Source organism: Anser cygnoides, chromosome 2 (assembly GCF_040182565.1).
Source record: "Anser cygnoides isolate HZ-2024a breed goose chromosome 2, Taihu_goose_T2T_genome, whole genome shotgun sequence".
Lineage (NCBI taxonomy): Eukaryota > Metazoa > Chordata > Aves > Anseriformes > Anatidae > Anser > Anser cygnoides.
In genome coordinates this window covers 3,560,573-3,576,438 of record NC_089874.1, presented here as the reverse complement: position 1 = coordinate 3,576,438, position 15,866 = coordinate 3,560,573, and the positions used below count along the sequence as shown (strand labels likewise).

The following is a 15,866-nucleotide window of genomic DNA, read 5'->3' as shown; positions in this document are numbered from 1 at the left end:
CCACGGATGCTCCCCGGAGCACGGTGGGGGCCGGCAGGGAGCTGGAGGACGATTTGGAAGGTCCTCGGAAACGGGAGAGGGTGAAGGGGCTGCTTCCAGGAGCGACGCCCTGCCCTTTTGGGAAGGGCCCGGCAGAAATACCTGCCATACCTGGCACCATGAAAGCTTTTTTAATCAGCGCTCCCATACCGGCTGAGATCAGAGGCAGCTCCGTACGGGGAGGCTGCTGGTGTTTGTCTGAAAGAGCCGAGGGCCTGGATGTGGCCGTGGTGATACCCGAGCTGCAGGTGCACCAGGAGGAAAAAAAAAAGAGCCAGGAAAAAATGGGATCCTTCAGTAAAGTCCCCTGGCTTTTGCAGGAGTTGTAATACCGGCGCCCCAAAGCACGCGTGCGTTTTCTGTCCCTGTTGTCCCCTTGTGCTTTGAGGTCTGCAGCCTCCTCTGGTGACAGTTTCCACCGTCTAAAGAAAACACAGCAGGGGGGAAAATTCATTCTCTGTGCTATAACGTGCAGTTTTGGTAACGTTACGAGTGTGCTTAGCTCTGGTTTGGGGAGAAGTAGTGAGCAATTGCTTAAACTAAGGGAGAAACAAAGCCAAGAAGTAAAAATAAATAAAAAACTAGTGAACCAGCTTTAGCTATGCCGAGCGTGCCTCCTGATGCTGAAATCCAGCTTGTTTTGATCTGCTTGAGTGACAGGGTTCCTCTACACCTCCTGCAGCAAGCTGCACGCATCCCACTCTTGTTTTCCATCCCCAGCCATAGCATTGAACAACTGCCCTGCTGGAAAGGGGGGGGGTGCAGCCCCAGGGCCCTCTCCTGCTGCGGGATGTCTCCTCCTGCCCCGGGCAGCATCCCCTTTTTTGGGGTAAATCACGCAAGTTCCCATCCACCCCGTCCGTGAAACGGGCCAGCGCTGGGGTTCGGCAGCTGCAGTGCCAAAACCAGCCCTTCCTTGAACTTCTGTTTAAAAATAAATAAATAAATAAAGGTATTTTCTGATGTCCGAAGCTCTTTTGCTGCTGCTGGAGCCCATCACCACTACTTCCTGAGGTCAGAGAAGGAGAGAAAATGATCTTTTGGGAAGCGTTGTGCCAGCCCTGCCCTGCTCTGCTCCCGCAGATTTGTGCCCTGGCCTTACACAAGCACCAACTTTTTCCTTTGTTTCCACTGAATTGCAGCCTATTTTTTCCTTTTTTTTTATTTTTTTTTTCCCCAAGCCATTTCTCTAATGTGTCAAAGCTTGTTTTGAAGTCTCAGCCCATCCTCCCCAGTACTGGAAGTCCCTCCCGGCTCGCTATCGTTTGCAGCTGTAATAAGCGAATTCGCTATTCATGCAAGTAATTATTAAAAAAATATTTTGAGCGGTACCAGGCCTGGGACGGCTCCCCGGGGACTCCGGGGCTGTGTATCTCTCCGGTTTCATGGCGAAGTGTAAATAACTCCTCCAGCAACGTTTTCCCCCCGGCTCCACGTCACCGGGTCCCTGCCACCCCTCCGGTGGCAGCAGCGTGGCCTCGTGAGCGGCGCTCCCCTCGGTTTTAACTCCCCCGTGCCAAATCTGGGCACGGTTTTTGATAAGTTGCTCTGGGGCTTAATTCCACTTCGTAATAACGAGCTGAAACTTGGCTCTGGCTCGAGCTTGTCTGACCTGAGCCGGGGCTGCTGGAGCTTGCGAAACGTCGCCCCGAGGTGCCCGGTGCCTGCCGGTCACGCTCGGGCGCTGCCTCTCGGCTCCTTCAGCTTTGGAAAGCTGAGCGTCCGTGCACAGTCCGACAGCTCTTACTGCTGCTTTTAGCTTTAACATAAAACTGTTCGTGTACTTCATGTTCCTCTTCCTCACCCCAGAAGTTTTTGTCGGGGGGGACCGTCTCCCACGGCCATCGGTGTCAGCGAGGGAGGGACGCTCGCTGGTTTTCCCTGTTCGTGCCCGCTTTCTCTGCGCAAGTATTTACTGAACGAGATGGCTTCTGGCCTCCGAGCTCGTCTTTCCCACTCCCAATCCGTAGCCCTAACGGGATGGAAAAATTCCCCATGGATTCCATTCCATTTGAGCCACAGGGGACTGAAACTACTTAGAAATGAACGCACCTCGCGTGTACCTGCTTTGCCGCTCCGCCGAGCACCTGCCACCAGCCCAGGAGCCCACAGCCCCATCCAGCCTGGCCTTGGGCACCAGGTGGGGTGTCCCGAGGGCACGAATGTCCATCTAAGGGACAAGTAAGGATCTGTTCTGAAGAAATAGGTAAAAATTAGGGTGTGCTTGGAGACCAGTGTGCTCGGAATGGGCCAGCAGGCAGCCCAGGCACGGCGGGGCTCATTTTTGGCACGCAGCATCCCGCAGCCCTTCGCTTCCCCAGCACAGGCTCCAAGCCGGGGTGAAGTTTTCCCGGCTCCCTGGAGATGCTCTTGACTTATAAATGCAGCTCTGGGTATTTCCTGTAGTTCTTAATCTTGCTAATTATTTCAATCAAGGTGTCGGTTGCTAACTTCCTGCCTAATGAAATGCCGCCTCTCGTCCTTCGCGGTGTGAAGATGCCTTTGAGCCGCCAGCCCCGTGCTGGGAAGACCCGCGCAGCTCTCACACCTGGCTCCTCGGCAAGCAGCGCCGGGGCTGGAGGTGAATTTCCTCACCAGGTTTCTGGGCGATGGATGGGTGGAAAGTCACCTTAGCGGCGCGTGTCCGAGCTTTGTGGAAGTTCAGTCCTTGAGCATGCGCGGTGCGGTGCCGGAGCCGCTTCGTGTGCGTTTTGGTAGGGGTCGGGATGAGGACTCCGGCTCATTTGTAGGACTTGATGGGGTCTAGTTGGGGTAAGAAGTCATCCGCCTGCATCTGGCTGGACGTAGTGATTTTGGTCTTTTCCAGCCTGGATGATTCGGTGAGTTGGGAGAACCCTGCAGTTTCCTTCTCCATCCGGATGTGTCCTTCTGATTTTGGCTAACATTTTATCCATCCCAAGAATCTGCTTCCAGCAGCAACAGGAGGAGACGATGCTTCAAGAGAGCAGGCCAGGCAATACCTGCAGCTCATGCCCCCCTACTCCCCCAGCGGCAATCCTCACATTGCAGGCACCAACGAGGAGCAGCCTGCCCATTCCCTCTGGGGTCTGCAAGCATACTGATGGCCCGAGCATTTCTCCAGCATTTTTTGAGTCCATGAACGTTTCTAGCTCCTGTGGCAACCTGCCACCTAAAGCACACCTTGGCCACACATTGAGCTGGCAACCGGGATTTCAGCTGTAGCTGCCAGCTCCAAGGCATCACATAAGCGTGGTCTGGACTTCTTTCCTCCTGATGCTTTGCCGTATGCATTCCTGTACCAAAATTCGTTTGAAACTTTTGCATCTGCTTTTGCATTTATTGAGGTCCTTGTGGGGTCGCTCACCATCCCTGTGGCATTTGGGGACACCGGGAGGGCTCCCCTGCGAGCGTGAGCTGTGGCTGTGCTCCTCGCCCACCGGCTTGCTGATGAGGATGGCGAAGAACCCCAGCCTTGGTGCCGGCCAAGCCTTCTCCATCCTGAAAAGTGGCCACCGAGCCCTGCCTTCTGCTTGCCGACTTTTATCCAGCTGCTGAGCAATAAAGGGGCCTTCGATCTTGTCCTGCAGCAACTTGTTGTCTTTAAAAGTCTTCTCAAGGGTGTTAAAAACAACAAATATTTATAAAATCCTGTGGTTGTCCCACCTAGAATCCACATACATTTCCATGGAAAAAAAAGGCAAAGTTTTGTTGAATTCACATTTGGCCGGCGCCCTGAATGCAGCAGGAGTTGTTCGTGCAGGGAAGTAGTAGCCAAAACTGGCTGGAGACAGGTCTGGTGGGAGAAAACAAATATTTCTTTCCCCAAAATGTCAAAACTGCCAAGTCGAGTTGTTAACGGAGAGAGCTCCTCCAACACACCAGCAGCGAGGACAGCTCGGCTCGGCCCGATGCACCCAGAGCAGAGGCCTCGATCTTTAAACCTGCAGCTGAGCGACACTCAAAAGAGCTTTTTTCCCCCCAATACCTGACCCGGTGATGCTCTGTCCCTCTGCTGTAACACCCCAGGGACGAGCAGGAGCAGCTCAAGAAGCGGGGGGATGCCGGCTGGGCCCCATTCCTGCCCCTTGTGGCACTTTTGTGTCACCCACCCGGAAAAACCCCAAACCCGGGCCTGGGGCTGCCCCCAGAGCTGCGGAGGGAGCAGAGGAAAAGAAGTAAGGTGGAAAACCCTCTGCTTTCAGCAGCACCTTGAATCAGCACAAAAAGCAAATCGGTGACTCCACGATTACTTTTCCAGGGGTAAAACAAGCTGAATGTTTTTCAGGAAATCTGGAAGCGGGGTGTGTGTGGGGGGGTTCCTCCCCCTTCCTCCTCTGAGCAATTTTTCCTTTAATATTTCGGTCTTCTCATCATTCAAGGGTTTTAAGTAAACTTCCTCATGCTGGCATCGTGGCGTATAAAAAGCAAACCTAATTATTACGGAATTTGTAGAAAACAGGGCCCGCAATCCAATAAGAGCTCCTCTGGGAGCCGAGCCCCGGCTGCGGCTGGCTGCAGCAGCTCCCTGCGGGGGGGAGCGATGGGGTGCGGGGGGGTGCCTGCAGTCCCCTTCCCATCCCCGCCAGCCCAGGAGGAAAGGGCCTTCGGGGTGGGATCCTCACCCCCCGAAAGGAAAATAAGTGTGAGGGTCGGGCTGAGGTGGAATGCACTCAGCGGGGTGAACCCTACAGCGTTTTGGGGCCAACCCCACAGCATTTTGGGGCCAGCCCTGCAGTGTTTTGGGGCCGGGTGCCGACCTCCTCCCCGCCTCGGACCGCAGCCCCGGGTGGCCTTGGCGAACCTGATCCGGTGCCGTTCACCTGCAACCACTTAAATAATTTTATTATTATTTTTTTTTTTACCCAGTTTGGAGTCAGGAAAAAAAAAAAAGGGGAAGAATTGGGGTCAACGCGAAGCGGCCGTATTTCAGCCGTCCTGTGAGAGCTCGTCTGCTCGCTGTGGGTGTTCTCGTTGCGAGCGCCGAAGCGGGCGACGTTTTCCCTTAGTAGGGCAGGATCCGCGCCGCGGCCCTCCATGAAAGGGCCATAAAAGGGCAGCGCTTTCGGCGCGACCCCCGGGGCCTCCCGGCCTCTCCGGCCGCGTCCCGCCGCGGTGCTTCGAGCCCCGCCGTCCTCACCCGAGCGCCTCCTCGGCTCCTTCTCCTCTCGTGCCTTTTGTTTCGTCTCTCTCCTCCTCCTCCTCTCTGGAGGCTACAGGGAGAGAGGCCAGAGAGCCTCCAGGAATGTTCTTGCTTTCCCTATTTTTTTTTTTTTTTGTTCTTCTCTCTCTCTTGGCCTGATTTGATCCCTTCTTTTCCATAATCTGCGTGGTGCCTGCCCAGAAAATCAGCTGCTGAGTGGAACCCGGTTGCTGAGCCGGCGATACGCCCCCAGCCTCCATCCCGCATCCCCCTGGCCTCCATCCTGTATCCCCCAGGCCTCCGTCCTGCATTCCCCCGGCCTCCGTCCCGCATCCCCCCGGCCTCTATCCTGCATCCTGTTGCTGTGCCTGGGCCTTCATTTAAGATCTATGATGACCTTATGGGGTCACTGGGTTGCCATCTCACGGCCCAGCGCGAAAAATGAAGAGCGGGAGCAGCAGGAGGTGTCCCCTCGCGGGCACCATGCTGCCTCGAGGTGGGCTGGGACCCAAGGCTGCTGCCATGTCACCAGCACCCCCCTGCCTCTGCTCCTCACCCACCGCCACCTCCAGGGCTTCTCCACTGCCGCTGCACCCATGTCCCAGCGTGGGAAGTGACCCCGGGGCTGGGGTGCCTCTGTGGTGTGCTAGGCCCCGTTACCCTTCTGTTGGTCAGTGAGGGTGCGCACAAGGCCCTGATGCCTCCACACCTTCCAGATCCTTGCACCACGAGCGTGGAGCTACCCCTTCAGAGACCCCAGCAGACGACCATGAGGGAAAAAAGCCCCCAGGAGATAGACCAGGCGGGGCGCAGGGCGCCCTGTCTGCCTAAATCCACCCGGAGGTGTCTCCTGCCTTGAGGACGAGGAGCAGAAGTGCTGCGAGCGGGTTCAGAGGATACCTACACACCATGAGGACGACCACGGCCTTCCCCTCACGCTCCCCGTCTCGCATTGCCCCCAAACCCGATGGAGTCACCTCTGCCATGCCACAAAACCACCCCACTGGGCCGGCTGGGCTCTGTGGGCAGAGCTGGGAAGTTGCTCCACCAAACCCCACGTAGGGCAGCGTTGGCCAACGGAACCAGGCGTGCTTCATCTTTCAGGAACGTTGCTCTCATACTACGGTTTTTCACCCAAAAGTGTCGCTGGCGGTGCCCAGAGGACACACCCCCTTGCGTTGGTGGCCATGGCCACCATGGGCGCAGCTTCTCCCACACCGTGGAGGAAAACCCACAGCTGGCAAAGGCAAGGAGCCCAGGTGAGGGGTGGGGTCGGCATCCCCCAAAAGGGCAGGAACCCCGTAAGAAGCCCACCAGCACCACTCCAGGGCTTTGTATGGCCACCACGTGTCCCCCAGAAGCTGGTGGAGCTTTTGGCAACGCGGCCAGGTTAGGGGTCACGCCGTCCAGGCCATGCTTTCGTCCCAGGAAAAGCATTTTGATAGGGGAGAAGCTCTGCTTGCTTCCACTGGGATTGTTTTCCTATAGAGCGGAGCTGAACGCAAGACGGGGGGAATTAAAACCAAAAACGAACAAACTAAACCCAGGAAGCCGAGCGCAGGCGGGACGTGGCCGCGGCGACGTTGTGCGCGGAGCCGAACACATCTGGAACAAGTTACGGCGCACGGCAACCCGAGCGCGGCCCAGACAAGTGCAAGACGTTACGGCATTGCCGCCCGCGGGGTGGGACGGGGGGAAAGGGGCCGGGGACGTGGGATGGAGGCACAGCAGCCCAGGGGGTTTGGGGTCACCCCGAGGAGGCTCGGAGGGGAGCCTCGGGGGTCCGCTGCTGCCCCCATGGAGGTGTTGTGGGGTGGGGGGACCAGGATGGGGGTACAGGGGGACCCATGCAGGCCTAGGGGCAAAAGAGCAAAACCCCACTTGGGACACATGGGGGGCATGCCGCTCCCCACCCGCGACCCCCCACTCCTAAAAAGCACCTTAAAAACCCAAAAGCACCTTAAACCCCACGCCCCCCCCCCCCGACCCCAGACCCCTCTCTACACCCGGAGGATCCCTGTTGCATTTCCACGCTGGCAGGAGAGCTCTCCACACCCCCATCCCCCCCCCCCTACTTTATTTTTATTTTTTTTTAAGAAAACTGAGCTTGCTGCCCCCCCGCACCTCCCCGACTCACCCTTTCACAACCCAAAACCCTCTTTTTTATATATATATATATATATTTTTTAAATCTTTTGAGGCCGGACCCCTCCACGGTGCCTCAGTTTCCCCCTCCGGGATGCTCGCGGTGCTTGGTGGGGTCTCCCCGCGGGGGGTACGGGGGGAAAGAGGGGGGTCAGGGGAGGCTCCTGGGGGGTCGAGGGGGGTGAAAGGTATAGGGGGGGTCCCGGGGGGGGGCTGTATGGCGGCGGGGGCCTGTGCCTTTAAGGGGGGGCAGCGGCGGCCCCAGCTGATGCTGCGGCTCCAATCAGCGGCCCAAGGGCTCTTGGCAGCCGGAGCCGCCGCCGCTCCGCATTCCTCCGTTCTTCCCAAAAGGGGCTAACATGGCGATGGGCAGGATGAGGTGAAGGAGCGAGGGAGGAGAGGAAGAGGAGAGGAGAAGGGGGGAGAGCAAAAGGGGCGAGAAAAAAAAAGGGCGGGGGGGAGAAAAAAAAGAAAGCGGGAAAAAAAAAGGCGAAACGGTGAAGAGGGGAAAGGGGGATGCGAGCAGGGCTGGCAGCGCGGTGATTCCCTCCTCCCTCCGAAAAGGGGGAAAAAAGCAAAAAAATATATAAAAAAAAAAAAAAGGCGGAAAAAAAAAAAGGAAAAAAAAAAAAGGCAGGGAAAAAAGGCGGAGGGGAAAAAAAGCAGATTAAAAAAAAGCGGCGAAAAAAAAGGCAGAGAGAAAAAGGAAAAAAAAAAAGCGAAGCAAAAAAAAAGCGAAGGGAAAAAAAAAGGCAATAAGAAAGCGAAGGGAAAAAAAAAAGGCAGGGGAGAAAAAAAAAAGGCAAAGAAAAAAGAAAGGAAAAAGAAAAAAAAAAAAAGGAAAAAGAAAAAAAAAAAGGCAAAGGGGAAAAAAAAAAAACAACAAAAAGCCACCAAGCCAGCAACCCACCCAACCCACCAGCTCCTTTTTTTTCATGGAGAGCACAAACCCCAGGCAAGCGGAGGAGGACCGGGACTCCTTTGCGCGGAGACCTTTGCATCAAAATGGTAGAGCCTGCGCCCCCCCCTTTCCTTCCCCCCCCCCCCTTTATTTTTTTTTCCGGCCCCCCCTTTTCCTTCCCCCCCCCCCCCCCCCCCTTTCTCCCCCCCTCGGTTACTTCGCAGGGGCCCTCCCGCAACTTGCCCCGGCGGAGGCTGGGGGGGGCCCGGGGGGGCTCCGAGGGCGAGCTGGGGGCTGCTGCATCCCCTTTTTGGGGGGGGGGGGGAAGGGGGGGGCTGCGAGCAGCTCGCCCCCTTTGCACCCCCCCGAAACGGGCCGGGGGAGCTCCTTTTGGGGGGGGGGGGGGTATTTTTATTTTTTTTTGGGGGGGGGGGGGGAGGCTGCTGCTGCATGGAGGCGCCCCCCCCCCCCCCCCTTCCCTGGAGCGCAGCGCGGAAACGGTCTGCGTTTGGCTTTAATTGCGGGATAATTAATAATAATAATTAATTAACCCCCCCCCCCAATCCCGCATCACACCCAGGCCCCCGTTTGCACGGGGGTGCCCTGAAGGGTGGGGGGGCACGGAGGCTGCACCCCCCCCCCCCGGGGTGAGGCCCAGCACCCATGGGCCGGGGGGAGGCCGCTCGCCCTGCTTGGGTGTAAGGGTTGGGGGGGGGGGGAGCTGGGGCTGGGGGCTGTGGGGGGGTCACTGGGCAAAATGGGGGGGGGGGGGGGGGGACTGGGAAAGTTTGGGAGCCCTCCCAGGCCGGAGGATCCCGCGACGCTGGGAGGCCCGGGGCTCCCTCGGCGCTTTGGGTTCCCGGATGACTCCTTCATGTTGCCGAGCCCCCGCTGCGGGTGGGGGGCACCCAGCGGCCACCCCCACCCCCCCCCCCGGCCTCACCCCATGGGGAGCTGCTGCAGGGCTCCCCCCCCCCCACGCTCCGCGGCACCCTGGCAAAACCCCCCATTATTTCCGTGCCGTTAAAAATAAATAAATAAAACAACGACTAGCGATGGTAATAGGAACGCGGCGCGGAGGTGCGTGGCGGTGACCTATTTTCGCCAGCGGTGGTTTTCTTTTTGGGGAGGGGGGCAGCGAGCAGGCCCTGAGCTGGATTCGGGGTGGGGTGGGGGGGGGAAATCCCTCGGGATGCGCCCGGCGACCTCGCCGTCCCCAAAAGCGAGCGGCTGCGGGGTTGCCCCCGTGCCCTGGCTCCGTGCCCGTCCTAACAGCCGGGGTCACCCCGGGCGGCTTTCGGGACGCGGCGAGGGAAGCGCCGGCCCTTGGACATGCCTGGGGGGGGGATGCCGGAGCCGGCCTTGCCCTCGTGAAAATCCCGCTTGCATCAAATCGGGCCCCCAAAACCGTGCCTCTGTCCCCCGGGATGAGTTTGGGAGGTTTCGGTGGTCCCCGGCGGTGCAGATGGGGACGGAGATGCCGGAGCCCGGCTGGGTGGGGAGGGCGAAAAGTTGGGGACCTGACATTTTTCTTCACGTCGAGCTGGAGGGGAACGTGCTCAGCAGAGGGGAAAATCCTCCTCGTCGGAAGGAGGCTGCTTGGTTATTCTTATTTTTGTTCCCGGCCTGAGGTGCTGCGTTAGGGTTTGGGCTCGAATTGCCGGGGCGAGCAGCGCTGAGAGCTGGGGGGGGGGGGGGACCACCCCCAGACCCCGAATCCCACCCAGCCTCGGTGCTGTGGGAGCCTCAGCGGAGGCAGGAGGCCGGGGTAGAGGCTGGCTGCGTGTCAGGTGCGGGACCAGCTCCTCCGTGCACCTTCTGGAGGAAAAGGGGCACAAAGCCGGGGTGCGCAGCCCCTCGCACGGGGACGTGGCGGTGCCTGGGCCCGACAGCTCTCTGCGTGGAGGCAGAGTCCAAGATTTTATTTATTTGTATTTATTTTGGCCTCAATGCTGTTACGTTTGCTTTGCCCCCCCCCCCCCCCCCCCAAAAAAAAAAGAAATACGGAGCATCCGTAGGTCCCCTCGCTGCTGTTTGCATCCTGGCTGTCCCCAGCGTCCCCGCCGAGGGCACCAGGGAAGCTGGGGACAAGCTGAGGATGGGCTCAGCACCGACAGCGCTGCCATCGACCCACTGCAGGATCCGGCCCCCGCTGGCAAGGCGTCCCCCACCCCGTTCCCTTCCGTCCTCCCGTCGGGGACATGTGGGGGCCTCGTCCCCACGTCCCCACCGCTCCAACCACCTCATCCGGCGTTCGGACACGGGGGAGGACCGGAGGCGTTGGCACCGCTGGGGAGCACGGGGGGGGCCTCGCAGCAGCCCGTTGGCCTCCCCGGCCGGGCAGGGGGGCCGGAGGGAGCGGAGGAGGCCCGGTTGTTGAGGCCGGGTTCGGGGCTGAGCTCTGGGAAGGGCTGCGCCCAACCTTTAACCACCGCGTCGGCAATTTTGCGGTCTGGAGTCGGGCTCGGGGAGCGCCGTGTTTTTAGCCGCAGGAGAGCAAATCCCAGAACCGCCGGGGCCGGTCGGGGCGCAAGGCGAACCTCGGAGGTGTCGAGGGAGAAACCGCCGCCGCGATGCGGGGACGTGGGGGGCACCTGCGGTCCTCAGCTCCCACCTGCGAGGGTCGGGGACCCTCGGTGGCACCCCCCCGGTGTGGCACGGGCAGGGGTGCCGTTGCCACCCGCTGCCCCTTCATTCCATGGAGCCCGCGTGGTGCCCGATTTCTGGGGAGATTTCGACCTCTTCTCCGCCAGTTCTGGGGCTGGGACGCGTGGGGACATCCGTGGGGGTCCCGTAGGGGGGATGCTCGCCTGCTCCCCGTCCCCGTGACCCCGGTGCACGGCGCTGCAGGGCGATGCGTGCCACGGCCCCGCTCGTGCCAGCACCTCGCGCCGGGGCTGGGCAGCGGCTGGATCCGGCCCCTGGCGCAGCCGCTTGGCCGGCAGCCCGGCCGGGGAGGTTAGTGCTGGGGTTTGTCCTCGTTTCCTCCCTTCATCTTCCCTCCGCTTGTTTTTCTCGGGCTGGGGAGGGAGGCAGGCGGCAGCTTTGCGTGTCCGTGTGTCCCCCACACCCTCCTCTTCCTCTTTGGGGTCCCCTAATCCCACCCCCCCCAGCCACCCGGGGGGCTCGCGCTTGGTAGCGTGGAGCGTGTCCCTGCCAAGGGGGTCCCCTCTGCAGCACCGAGATGCTTTTGGCTCTGATTTGCAAGCAGCGGGTGCCCGGGGGACCCCACATCTCTGCTCCTCTCTGGGGTGCCCCCCCCCCCAGCATCACCCCCATGGTTTGGTTTCACCGGTTTGTTGGGGCCGATGGTCTGTCCGTCCGTCCGCCCTTACAAAGCATCGCTGCGGCTTTGCAGCTCCGTGCGCGAAAGAAAAGCAGAAGGACGCCCGGAGGGTTGAAAAAAAATAATAATTTTTATTTTATTTATTTATTTTTAATACAAAAGCACAAACGCAACCAGCCCTTAAGCGGCGGCTCCTGCTCCCCTGCGCCGGGGCCCCTCAACCCGGCCTCTGTGCGAGGCCCAGCCCCGGGGACGGGGGAAGGACCCGTCCCCGATCCTTGCTCCAGGACTCGTTCTGCTGCCCTCCAGGCTGCTCCCTGGAAATCGTCTTTGAACCAAAGTGATGAGTCTGAGGGGAAAAGCAACCGAAGGGAGGGGAAAAAAAGCCCCAAAAGCATCCGTCTGTCTCCAGCGTGGGCTAATACACTTCTTTGTTGGCTCTTGGGGTGGCACGGAGGTGTTTTTCGGGGTGTCTGACGCCCCAAGGTGGGACAGGCGCTGGGAGCATCGCTCCCCCACCCGCACGCATCTCCTGAAGCCACGGGTTGGGACCTGCCGTTGCCGAACGTCCTCGCCCAGCCAAAAAATCGTCCTGTATCCAACCAGGCGAGCCCAGCGACCCCTACGAACACCTCTGCCTTCCGTCTGGCTCTACTCGGGGTGGCCTCGAGCATCTCCACCGTTCCCAGCATCCTTCAAATCTTAGGGAAAACACAACCCAGGGAAGGGACGGCGACGTGAAGGCCGTCGGTGGTTTGGGACCGTGCCCACCTCGTGGCCCCGCAGCACCCCGCGGGCGGGATGCCGGCGGTGGGCGCTGCGAGGCGGCCGCTGGGGCTCTGCCCGCCGGCAGCACGGCCGAGCTATTGTTTTCCCTTCCTGCTTGTTTTTCCGGACGTCCTAGTGAAATCCTAACCCCCCCCCCCTCTCGCAGCGGCTCCCGGCGAGGTCCCGCTCTGGGAGGGCACGCAGCGGGAGCGACGCTCCGGCAGCTTTCCAACCCCGTTTATCCAAAAAATTGGGCAGGAACGGCACCGGGAGGAGCTGGAGCCCTGCTGGAGGTAGGGGACAGGCGAGGGAGCGGCGCGGTGGGGAGAGCCTGTCCCATCGCCCGGCTTCCGTGCATGGCCGCGGTCCGAAATCTGGTGGCTTCTTGGGTGTTTTTGGTGATGTTTCATGGCTTTTGGGGGGCGTTTTGGGGGTGTTTCTTGATTTTTTGGTGGTATTTCTTGTTATTTTTCGGCTGCTCGTCCTAGGGTGGCTTTGTTGCCAGGATTGTCTCGTCGTATTTAACTCCCTGGCCTCAAACCTACAAGGAGAGGCTGCAGATCCCCTCCGAGGGTGCTGGAATTTGAGGGTGAATCTCGGGGATCGAACCCCAAAGCGCTGGCACCTGGGTCAGCACTGATGTAGCGCCGTGCCTTTGTGCCATTTGAATTCTGCAAAAATGTGGGTTTAATGCTCTTCCTTCCTTGAGCAGAAGTCTGGGCGCGCCATTACGTAGGGATCCAGCGAAGCGCCCTCTCCCCAAAATGCAGCGTTGTCCAAACTGAAAATAGGACAGGTCTTTATATATGTATTTATTTTTTGATGAGCAAGTATAAACAGCGCCCTGAGCTCCTTATTAAAGCACTTTTCCTACGTGCAATTTAATACTTAAGGTCAACGTTAAACGCTTCGGCGGGTGCAAATGATACCCAGAAGCAGGCTGCAGGTTTTCACGGGAGAGCTGAGTTTGGGGGATTTTCAGGGAGCTGAAAAATATTAAGGAAATTCCCGAATTAGTCTCGCAGCCACCTTTTGCGCTGCGGTGCGCGTGTGCAAGGGGGGTGTTTAAATAACCCCAATGCCTCTGTGGTTCTTGCTTCCTCACGGTGGCCAAATTTTGGCTCCCCGCGGTCCGGCGAGCATCAGCATCTGCAGTTCCCGCCTCGCCCTTATCTCCTGCTCGCATCCTGGCTCCTGTGTCCAGCCAAGGGGCAGCAGCGAGTTTGCTTTGAAGGGGAAGGAAGGAAACGGGGGCTTGTGCGCGCGCAAAAAAAAAAATAATAAAAAAAATAATAATAATAAAAAAAATCCATCGCCATCATAAAGCCTGCGCGCGGCGGGCCCCCCGCTCGCCCCCAGCATCCTCCCCATGGGCTTTTTCGGGCCGGGGCTTTGGCAGCGATGGTTGGAAATGCTCTTAAAATAGAGCCGGAGGGAAGCGTCCGCGCGGGGGGGCCGGCTGCAGGCGCCGGCTGGCCCGGCGGGGTGGGGATTTCGTGGCCACGCCGCTTTCGAATAATCTTGACGGGGTTTTGCTCGGTGCCGGTGCTCGGTGGCAACGCCAGGTGGTTTGGTGTTAGCCCCGGTTGGGTTTGGGAAGAGGGTGCAAGCGTCCTAAGGGATGGGGGGCACCCAGAATCGGGATATGGGGTTGGCGACGCAACGTGGGGCTCGCTCCCACCACGTGGCACCACGTTGGGCCTCTTGCGAGGCTAAACGCCGAGCCGCCATCGAGCCAAGGCAGTGATGGCAAAAGTGGGGTTTTTAATGAAAACAGATACGTGTATTTGCAATTAGCCCGTGGGAAGGGGCTGCGGGATCGCCCCCCCCTGTGTCTACGTGGCCCCGGGGGGACATTTGGGGACAAGGCGGGGATGTGACCCCCGCGGGCGCCTCGACGCCGCGGCTCGGGGCTTGGCTGGGGCGCCAGCTCCGGGCGAGAGCACGAAAGCATCTGAGAGCAATAAAGAGCAAAAAACCCTCCCGCTGACAGGCCCGGGCTGAAGTCACCGGCGGGCCGCGGCCAAGACACGCATTGTCCTCGCCGCTGCTGGGACTGATTAGAGCCGCCTGGCAGGACCCGGCGCTGGGTGAGGGGTCAGCCCCTTTTTGCCAAAAACGCCTCGATCCGGAGCAAAAAGCCAGCTTTTGTTTTCCAGGCTGGGCTGCGACGCCGTCCAGAGGGCCCCATTTCCCCTGAATTGCCCCCATTTCTCCGCCCGCGCACCTCTGCCGGCCTCGCGGCGTCCTGTGTCGGGAGCCAGGCAAGGTGCACACCGGCGTCGTGGATGCTGGAGGAAAAAAAAAAACAGAATTTAGGGGTTTTTGGAGCAAGGTCAAGGCGGGAGAGTCCCTGGCAAGCAGCAAAGTGCTCAGTTGAGAGCTTGCTGTTTCTTCGACGTTCGTGGTGATTTTTGTTATATCATCTTTTGGCCGTCCAAATTCCTCTCGTCGGCGCGTCGTTGGGGTTGGAAAACGGGGACGGACGGATGGATGGGGGGACGGACGGATGGCTGTTCCATCTGGGATGCATCATTTTGTCCCAAATACACCCACAAATCCTCATTTTCCCACCTCCTTGCCCCGCTCCAGGCGGCGGAGCTGCATTTTTCCTCCTTTTCCCCAGGGCGCGAGCGCTTGCTGGGGCTGCCCCGCGCCGGGGCCGGGGAGCCGCTGGGTGGTTGCGGAGCAGAAATTCCGAGAAAATGAAAAATTTTAGCAGGGAGGAGGAGGGATGTTGTTTGTTTGTTGAGAAAACAAAGAAAACACCCATTTTTTATTATTCGAGCAGTTTTTTTTCGTGCGCTTTTGCCTTTGGCTCACAAAAAAAAGGACAAACAAAGTGCGTCTTGCTGGAATCCGTCTGTTGATCAAGAACTGCCGTTTGTCCCAGAAATGAGTGTCAGCCGAGGAAGTCCCATGGAGCAGGAGGTGCAGGATGAAGCTGCCCCTCTGCCTCCATCACTGCACCGCATCCCTGCGGCGGGACCGGGCGCGTCCACGGGGCCGGATCCGGATCCGTCTGCACAGGTCTTCTTGGGTGCAAGAAGAAGCAAGAAGGGAGCAGGGGGAAGAAAAGCTGGCGTCCCCGTGGGACAGGGGATGAGGGTCCTGGGGGTCTGTGCTGTGGAAAATGTTTGTGGGTTGAAATAAATACCAGGCAGCACCAGCAGTGGTGTTTGCAGCATTTCCCGGCCCGGGGCTGCAGCTCCCAGACTTGAGTTTTATCAGGTGCTGCCTTTCCCCGGGCAATTAAAAGGAACAGACAGGTAAAAAAGGGATAGAAAAAAAATGTGTAGGTTATCCTGATGAGTCCTGCTAAAGTAACTGCCAACGTGAGCCAGAGCATGTAGCGTAATTTGGTAATTTCTTTCAAGGGATGCCTGCTTGACCGGGATTTTGCTCGGGGTGGAGTAGGGTGAGGTTATGGAAGAGCCACTAGGTTCGTCTTCGTCTGCCCTGACCTCATGGGACAAGGAGGAAGAGGAGGAGATACAGCCCAGGGGCTGCTTTCTGGACAGAAAACCCACATTTGGTGGATTTTATCCAATAATGTTGCGGAAGTGGAGAGGTTTCAAGTCCTAATTTCTTCCTAGCTGGGGGGG

General features: G+C 58.9%; 1 protein-coding gene across 3 annotated transcripts in view; it reads left to right on the top strand.

Annotated features, from left to right (window-relative positions):
- The first annotated feature begins 7,601 nt into the window (after positions 1-7,601).
- Positions 7,602-15,866, top strand: part of ZBTB47 (zinc finger and BTB domain containing 47) — a 22,493-nt gene continuing 14,228 nt past the window's right edge. For 2 of the 3 annotated variants that reach the window (XM_066991380.1, XM_066991379.1), the window contains exon 1: positions 7,602-8,314. In XM_066991380.1, coding sequence (XP_066847481.1) covers positions 8,312-8,314 — 3 coding nt within the window. In that variant the 5' untranslated portion in view covers positions 7,602-8,311. Of the gene's footprint in view, positions 8,315-12,160; positions 12,555-15,866 lie in introns of those variants that run through there. The other variant, XM_048062463.2, reaches the window with a different exon arrangement.